The sequence below is a fragment of the Tasmannia lanceolata genome, unplaced genomic scaffold (assembly GCF_043159265.1).
Source record: "Tasmannia lanceolata isolate RefF3 unplaced genomic scaffold, GAP_Taslan_0.1 ptg000006l, whole genome shotgun sequence".
Classification (NCBI taxonomy): Eukaryota; Viridiplantae; Streptophyta; class Magnoliopsida; order Canellales; family Winteraceae; genus Tasmannia; species Tasmannia lanceolata.
The window spans coordinates 27,012,930-27,022,350 of record NW_027518683.1 but is presented as its reverse complement, the minus strand read 5'-3'; the positions used below and the strand labels follow the sequence as shown (position 1 = coordinate 27,022,350).

The 9,421-nt window shown below is 40.7% G+C and overlaps 1 protein-coding gene across 1 annotated transcript; it reads left to right on the top strand.

The window, feature by feature from the left end:
- The first annotated feature begins 807 nt into the window (after positions 1-807).
- Positions 808-4,606, top strand: LOC143878531 (aspartyl protease family protein At5g10770-like). Its single transcript, XM_077380802.1, has 3 exons — positions 808-978; positions 3,154-4,056; positions 4,153-4,606. The coding sequence occupies exons 1-3, from the start codon at positions 831-833 to the stop codon at positions 4,515-4,517; spliced, it is 1,416 nt and encodes a 471-aa protein (XP_077236917.1). The 5' UTR covers positions 808-830; the 3' UTR covers positions 4,518-4,606.
- Positions 4,607-9,421: the final 4,815 nt, after the last annotated feature.

Here is a 9,421-nt window from a genome sequence, read left to right as displayed (position 1 = left end):
TGACAGCTCCTCAACTCATTCCCTTCTCGAATCTTCCAAGCAAATCTCGAGGTCGCATTTCTCCAGCCCTTTTTGTTAAAGTAAAAAAGATTAAATAATGCCTTCTCCAACAACTTAAGCTAGCTTGTGGAGTAATTGGTTGTTTCACATCGGATCATAGCAAAGGTCCTTAGTTCAGAGCTCCTTGATATTTAAAAAAATCCACATATAATGGCCAACCCAAAACAGGGGCCACATGTGTGACATGTAGGCCAACCCATAAAAGAGAGGCCAAACGTGAGGGGGAATGTTAAAGTATGAAAGATTAAACGACCCCTCTTCCAACAGCTTAAGATGGCATTTTAGTCATCAGAAGGGTATTTGGGCGTACTCCTTTTTCCCCAGGGTATGAAGTAAGGCAGAGGTGCAATTAGAATGTATATTGGTCTTTCGTTTCTGATCCATTCACACTAGAGAAGCACTTGATTGCCAGTGGTTACGTGTGTGATGATGGGCTGGGGGCACTGAGATAAGCTGCCAAATAGAAAGACTTAGGAAGTCATGTGATTCTACCAAGTCCAACATAGCACATGGTTAAGGACTAGAAATGACTTGGAGAGTGGGGCTCATGACCTGCATTGTTTCCTTTCCTTCACTTTCCTTCCTTTTCACTGACCTTGTCTTGGAGCCTCTTTTCCTTTCCCTCACTTTGCTTCCTTGTCCCTTACCTTGACTTGAGACCGACGACTGAGAAAGCAACAAAGAAAGTTGATTTTAGTCATTGCACCCATAGCCCGCAGAATGGCTTACATCTCTTCATATAAACAGGTAAACAGTAATCCCCTCTTCCTATGGCTATCCATTCCCAGCTCATCCTCTTCTCCTTGCTCTCCACTTACCTTCTCTGTGCCTTTGGATTAGGAGCCAAGGATGGGAAAAAATTTCGTGTCATCAAACTAACCTCTCTGCTACCATCCCCGCTCTGTTCTACACCCAAAGGTTAAAATACATACTCCCCACTTTTGATTTTACTCATATTTTTTTCATCACTGTCCCTCTCATGCCTTTATAATCGTTATAAATAATAGCTATTAAATTTTTTTTACAATGCCTTCCGTTCTTTCAACGTAAAATAAATTTTGTCTATTTTTAGAGTTTTTATATGGTGCCCAAGCATCAAGTCCCGTGTGGGCGGTACCACCCTTGATATTTGATCCAACGGAAGCAGCTCACTTTGAAGAGGCTGTTGTTGGATCAAACATCAAGGGTGATCTTGATATTTGATCCAACGGAAGCAGCTCACTTTTAAGAGGCTATTGTTGGATCAAACATCAAGGGTGATACTTCTGTCGTATCACCCATACCACCCACACGGGACTTGGGACTTGGGACTTGACGCTCGGATTCGATATAATTTCTCCTATTCTCAAGTGAAAAAATAATTGACGTTGTTTTACCGCCGTTTGACATTGTGGCTCGATTTATTTCAACTTAAAATGGGCGTAAAACAAATTTTACGGGCATAAAATTTGTTTTTTGCCCATTTTACATCGAAAGAGACGGAGGCTCAAAGAAGGGAAGCCTAAGCAAAAATCACCCAATAAATTCTCATTTTTCCAATGATCATGAGAATAAAAAAGGGATGCTGAAACTAGACTACCATTACGGACCTTGCTCACCCTTTGGCCATCATGGAAAGCCCACTCTACGACAAATCCTGAGCCAAGATCAATCCCGAGTCAACTCACTCCAAACCCGATTCAAGGCACGAGTCCACCAAGTGGAGGAAACCAAGAAAACTACCCTCCTAGCCCAAATGGAGGGTAGCAACGGAGATTCCCATTTGGGCTAGGAGGGTAGTTGTCTTGGTTTCCTCCACTTGGTGGACTCGTGCCTTGAATCGGTTTGGAGTGAGTTGACTCGGGATTGATCTTGGCTCAGGATTTGTCGTAGAGTGGGCTTTCCATAGTCTCAACTACATCGCCACCATCGGATTGGGCACCTCTAAAAGTGAGTTGAGGGTAACACCGGAAAGCCCACTCTACGACAGGCTTGCCTGGCCCCATCAAAGACTTGCCTGGCCTTTGCAGGCAACAACTATACAAGTGATGGGGCCATCATTGGGAACCATCAACAACAGACATTCCAAGTGGTTTACGATTTGACTGGGGAGAAGGTCGGATTCGGGGCCGCAAGTTGCAGCTAATAAAGGAAAGAAAGAAAGAAAAACATATGCCCTTTCTTCCTTAGCTATATTATAGATAAAAAAATAATAAGAAAGTAAAATGTAATAAATATTGTTATGTAGTCCCATCTCTCATAGAAGGTAAGCGAGCAGTACAACATAATCGAGATTCTTATGCATCTCCTCTGAGTGAGAGAAGAGATGAGTCTATCCGCCTTCAACCAAAAAAATCTACCAGGGGGCTACTAACACTTGAATATATTTCCATGGAAATATATTTTTCATATTTTCTCCCTAGATCCAAACACCTCATTAAGTCTGCACTTTTAAAATTTAGAGGTAACACCAAATTGAATTTTTCAACTTTTAATTGTTAGGCTTTCCCTACCAGCTATAATTACGGTAGTTGGGGATTTTAAAGGGGGAGTGACAAATCGATTCCCTTACATCTTAAATCGACTCCCCATGTGTCTTTCTCTCACCTCCGGGTTAGAGAGAGAAAGAGGAGAGAGATAGACACATGGGGAGTCGATTTAAGATATTTGGGAGTTGATTTATCACTGCCCTTTTAAATCCATAGAGAAATACACCATATCCCTACGGTTGTTAATTTTTCCGTAGGGATATAGCTTTTACCTATTGGATGTGTAGTAATCTGTCGTACCACCAACACGGGACTTGGGACTTGACGCTCGGGTACCATATAATTTCTCCTATTCTCAAGTGAAAAAATAATTGACGTTGTTTTACCGCCCGTTTTACATTGTGGCTCCATTTATTTCAAATTAAATGGGCGTAAAACAAATTTTACGGGCATAAAACTAAAATTTGTTTTATGCCCATTTTACATCGAAAGAAACGGAGCCTGAAAGAAAGGAAGCCTAAGCAAAAGTCATCCAATAAATTCTCATTTTTCCACTTTGGAAATGAACGAGAGACCGCATGCAAAGAAAACAAAGTCAAATTAATTTTCTTTTGGGTCGTCACAGGTTCCAATCATCATGAGAATCAAAAAGGGATGCTGAAACTAGACCACCATTATGGACCTTGCTCACCCTTTGGCCATCATGGAAAGCCCAATCTACGACAAATCCTGAGCCAAGATCAATCCCGAGTCAACTCACTCCAAACCCGATTATTCAAGGCACGAGTCCACCACGTGGAGGAAACCAAGACAACTACCCTCCCCGCCCAAATGGGAGTCTCCGTTGGAACTCTCAACTACATCATCACCATCGGATTGGGCACCCCTAAAAGTGAGTTGAGGGTGGTCTTCGACACCGGTAGCAACCTCAATTGGGTTCAGTGCCAGCCCTGCGCAGTCCAATGCTACCCTCAACAGGACCCCATCTTTAATCCCTTAAACTCATCTACTTATCTCAACATATCGTGCGCCTCCCCAGACTGCTCCCAGCTCTCTTCTGCTACAGGATTCTCCCCCCGTTGCTCCTCCGCCTCTACTTGTGTCTACACCACGACCTATGGAGATGGCTCGGTTTCTCTTGGCTACTTCGCTCGCGAAACGCTCTCTTTAACACCCTCCGACATTTTCCCAAATTTTGCTTTCGGTTGCGGTCAAGCAAACAAAGGTCTTTTTGGTAGAGCAGCGGGTTTGCTTGGTCTCGGGCGAAACACATTGTCTTTAGTTTCTCAGACGGCTAAAGAATATGGCAAAGTTTTCTCTTACTGTCTCCCCTCAACGTCGAGTTCCAATGGTGGATATCTCAAATTTGGGGCAGGGGACGTCCCCTCTGTGAAATTCACTCCGATGTTGACAAACCCCACTGATAACTCCCTCTACTTCCTCCAGATGGTCGGAATAAGTGTGGGGGCACAACAATTGAATATCGCCCCGTCTACCTTTGCATCTCCTGGAACCATCATAGATTCTGGTACGATAATCACTCTCCTGCCAAACATCAGTTCGAATTATATCTGAGTATTATATTTACCAACAATCTTAACAATCGTAATATTATTTCCATCAGGTACCATCATCACTAGACTCCCAATGTCGGCCTACATTGCCCTCCGATCAACTTTTCGGCAATTCATGTCAAATTACACAATGGCTCCGGAGTTCGCGCCATTCGACACCTGCTATGACTTCAGCGGAAAAGATACCATGACGCTTCCAAAGGTTGTGTTACATTTTGGGGGTGATGTGGAAGTGGAGGTGGCGACGTCGGGAATTTTTGCCTTTGTCAACCCATCACAGACTTGCCTGGCCTTCGCAGGCAACAACGACACAAGTGATGTGTCTATCATTGGGAACCATCAACAACAGACATTCCAAGTGATTTACGATTTGACTGGGGAGAAGGTCGGATTCGGGGCTGCAGGTTGCAGCTAATAAAGGAAAGAAAGAAAGAAAAACATATGCCCTTTCTTCCTTAGCTATATTATAGATAAAAAAATAATAAGAAAGTAAAATGTAATAAATATTGTTATGTAGTCCCATCTCTCATAGAAGGTAAGCGAGCAGTACAACATAATAGAGATACTTATGCATCTCCTCTGAGTGAGAGAAGAGATGAGTCTATCCGCCTTCAACCAAAAAAATCTACCAGGGGGCTACTAACACTTGAATATATTTCCATGGAAATATATTTTTCATATTTTCTCCCTAGATCCAAACACCCCATTAAGTCTGCATTTTTTAAATTTATAGGTAACACCAAATTGAATTTTTCAACTTTTAATTGTTAGGCTTTCCCTACCAACTATAATTACGGTAGTTGGGGATTTTAAATCCATAGAGATATACATCATATCCCTATGGTTGTTAATTTTTCCGTAGGGATATGGCTTTTACCTATTTCATGTGTAGTAATCTGTAGGTAAAGCCTGGGATTTATCCCTACGCTATTTGTGTACCTACGGAAATTAGTATCTTTCCATAGGGATTGATATGCTACATTTTGACTACGGCTAAGTAATTCCGTAGGGATTTAAAACCTGTAGGGATATGCTAAACCATATGTATTATGCACGTTGCAGGAGCGGAGAAACGTAAAATTATGACTTATTTTTCCAGTTATGCCCGTACCATTTTATTGAAATGACAAAAATAACACCGAAAAGGGGTAAACCCATCTTGCTCTCCCGTTCTCTCTCCCTCTCGGATGGAGGAGCCCTGGAGTGGATACGGAGCCACGAACATTGGTATGTGATTTTAGTACGGCATTTCATCCTCAAACCGATAGAAAGTCAGAAAGAACGACACAAATTCTGGAAGATATGCTTCGAGCGTGTGCCATTGATATGAGGTGTTCTTGGGACGGCCACAGGGACGGAGCCAGGAATTTGGTCTGGGGGGGGCAAAGAATGGTTGTTATAGCTAACATATTGGGCCCCACACTTCTACACTTCATGTTTCGATAGGTGAGGCCCACCATCATCCCCCTTACCCATGCACTAGGGGGGAGCCCATAATTTATACCGCATATTTTGAGGCATTGTGGCCCAGTATTTACACCTCATGTTCTAATGAGTGGGGCCCACTATTTTACACCTACGCATAGCATGGCCCAAGAATGCCAGTGATTTAACAAATTCAAGAGGTTTCTTAATGGGTAACCCATTCTAGATCGGATAGTTAAAATAATACTATGGAGATATTTTATGTGAAGCGGCCTATTTACATTGTGGTTCAAGGTGAAGCGGCCTATTTACATTGTGGTTCAAGAAATGAACAGTTTAGATCATCCTAGTGACCTCCCCCTATTGTTTCTGCTTTTGCCTCTTAAATCATACATTCCCTCCCTTGACCGGTTAGCCTCTATCCAGAAATTAGAGAGAGAGAGAGAGCCTCTATCCAGAAATGAGAGAGAGAGAGAGACAGAGAGAGAGAGAGAGAGAGAGAGAGACTTTAGGTGGGTTGTTGAGAGCTACTTATCAGGGGGGAAAGGCTAGCTTTATGAGAAAAACTAACATTCTTTACAAAGAAAGGCATTAATTAGTACGAATTTCAAAGGAGTAAATCCCGAATTTAATGGGGGCAAAAGTATTAATTACATGAACTCTACGAAATAATACAAGCTTTATGAGAAATTTTCGAGATTTGAGGGGGGCAATTCCCCCACCTGGACCCCCTGGCTCCGTCTCTGGATGGCCACCTACCCCGGGTAGAATTTTCATATAATAACAGTTACCAAGCCAGTATCCAAATGGCGTCGTTTGAAGCTATATGTGGTAGAAAGAGCACTTCCTTGCGAATCTGGATTCCACTCTTTTGTCTGGGTCCGAGGGTGACCCGTAATGGGAACCAGGGTATTGAGGAGGAATGCAAAGCTGGTGATTTCATTGTCTTTTAGCTGCCTTCGCAATCGAATGTCCTAGAAAATCCGCCTATGCTCTTCACCTCTAAGCATGTATTCTGATATTCTTGTGATGAAGAAGGAATGGCGTTGAGTTGCTTTAGATAGAAGATGGAGAATAATTGGTAGGGAAGTATATAGGGTTGCTATTCGTAGATTTTAACTCTCTATATTATGTAATGGCATGAGGAAAGAAAGATAGAGATTGAATAAAGTTATTTTTGGGACATCAATTGTGAAGAGAGCATTTTCTCTTTCACGTGAGTGAAGGAGCTTCGCTCTTTTCACGTGTTATATTGGGGTTTTCCTCCAAACCGTAGCCTGAGTTTTAAAACCCCCACGAGATTATTTTAGTTTCTTCTTGTGTTGATCTTCATCTTGGTTTTGCCGCTCCACGCGCCCTACATCAGTTGGTATCAGAGCGCAAGAGATCTTCGACGACTGCATGACGGAATGAAGAAGCCGTTGCACCTAACGTCAGCCAGCCAGATCCAGCCCGCAGAGAATGAAGAACTCCAACAACGGGTGAAGACTTTCACACAGTTAGTGCTACTCGAAGCCCGCATCCATGAGAAGACGGCCATGGATCTGAGAGTGCCTTCGAGAGCCATTTTCATGGCTATGCTTAATGTAAGGGATCATTATCAAAAAAAAAAAAAAAAAGAAGCTTTATGTAAGGTATCAATCAAAGATGAAAAATGAATGGAAGGTTGGTGCAACGCCGAAAATCAGATTTGGAAGATGGTGGCCTCAGAATTTGTCTTTTTCAACAGCTGGTCACGTGTGATGGTCCCTAGCAAATGCCTTTCTTCTCCGACTTTAGTTTCATCTCACTTTACCTTTAACTAGTAAGAATCCCGTGCAATGCATGGAGCCGGCAAAAAAAATTTAAAAGACAAAAGCAATGATATAAAGAATCATTAATGCGAATATTCTAGAAATATTAAAAGTTGGTAAATTTAGCTACTACAAAGACTAAAGATCCTGTGTAATGGAATGAATAAAACAAATAGTAACCCCCTGTTTTGATACATGGATGAATCTAGGTTTTAGTTTGAAAATGTTGTAAAATTCTGGATTTTACAATGGAAATAGGTTGTAGGTCTGGGGAAGTAGGTTGTAGATGAAGGGTTTAAGTAAGAAATTCAGGTTTTAGAAATCTCTCACCCATCCTGAGATTTCTAAAATCTAGAAACAGAAAATAAAGACAGTCACCTTCTCTCTTCTTCCATCCGTGATTTTGAGGAAATCCAAGATTCTTAAATCCGCATATCCAAACGGTCCCAAAAGGTTATTGTTCCCTATTTTGGACTTCAATTTATCATATTCTTCCTCAAGAAAAATACACAGTTCATCCAATTTTTTACAAAATTTATCAAACTGATAAAATCAAACCAAAAATATGGGTGGTTTCAATCAAACTGGGTTTGATCAGCCGCATCCGTATGCTGTTTGAAAAAACGGATTATATCATATAAAATTTTCATAAATGACCTCAACAGTATAGCATTTCATGTTATCAATTAAAATTATTCCATAATGCATTCAATATGGTTAGTATGACGACTTATTAATATGCTGGAAAAGGTACAAATATTGAAAGAAATGGCACAAAAAAGAAGAAGATTACAGTAGCTGTTTGGATACCTGGAATTTAGAATCCAGGATTTTAGTTTGAAAGTATTGTAAAATTCTAGATTTTACAATACATTAACGAGAAATCTCTCCCACATCCTGAGATTTCTAAAACCTGGAAACGGGACGATCTCCTACTCTCTAGCTTGAGGGAAAGAAGGGCTAGAAATCAGAAAATGATGGATGGTCTCCTTCTCTTGTATCCCATCTTAGATTTTGAGGAAATCCAAGATTCTGAAATCCGCTTATCCAAACGGTCGTGAAGTCTCCAAACAAACAGACCAGTGTAATTTTTCATAATTGATTCTTTGAAGGTTTAATAATACTCTATGAAGTACTTCATGCCAGTACCAAATGAGAACTGACGGATTTTTTGAAACAATTACAGTAGCATCTGCGATGCACCCAATGATCAGACTTTTAATTCAATTGGAAACCACATGTCCACTCGATTACCTCTGAGAGTAGCTTGATTAGATATAATATGTCATTGATCCATTAATTCATGTTTAGGGCTCTGCTAAGAAGAGCTACATATGAATTTCCCTACAATGAGGTGGATGGATCCTGAACATTCGGATCGATAAATGAATCACGAAATAACTCGAACAAAAAAGACAAAGCAAGGGATCAATGGTGAAGATAGGGCTGACATTTCTCTTTTTAAAATTTTTCAACCGTGCGATGCATGGGAGGACAAAAAAGCAAATGATTTATAAAAAAATGTTTCAAAAATGTTGTAGTAAAAGAAAATGCAAGTAAATAATTAGTGAATTTTATGTAAAATCTCCAACTCTGAAAAGAATTTCTCCTCAAACACCCACAATTCACAAAAGATTTTCTAGTCAATAACTTCATATTATGACAAAATATTTGAAAACCCCCTAAAATAATAAAACACCAATACATGACAAAAAGGAAGGGAAACTACGGTAAGAGAGAGCGAGGCAGTAGCGTTGAATCACCAAATTTAACAGAAATGTCATCTATATATGAAGCAGATGCCACAATAAACCATGGGCAGTGATGAATCGACCCCCATATATCTTAAATTGACCCATGTCGAACCTATCTCTTGATGAGCATAACTTTTACAACAATTTGTTTGCAGTGCAAGCCGGACCTTCTGCAAAAGCACCGAAACTGAGGAGGAAAAAGCAAATTTCCAAGTAGTAGGAGAGATTTAAGCCGATTAGGAATTGGCTTTTATGATTACGGGAGGCACGTTACTGCTTTTAAGGAGAATGATTTTATGAGAACGGTGAAAGTTGATGATTTTAAGGGAAACAAATTTGCAAGAAAT

Coding starts and splice junctions, on each gene's coding strand:
- LOC143878531 (XM_077380802.1), top strand. CDS start 831: ATGGCTATCCATTCCCAGCTCATCCTCTTCTCCTTGCTCTCCACTTAC. Junction 979..3,153: donor GCTCTGTTCTACACCCAAAG/GTTAAAATACAT, acceptor GGGTCGTCACAG/GTTCCAATCATCATGAGAAT. Junction 4,057..4,152: donor TGGAACCATCATAGATTCTG/GTACGATAATCA, acceptor TATTTCCATCAG/GTACCATCATCACTAGACTC.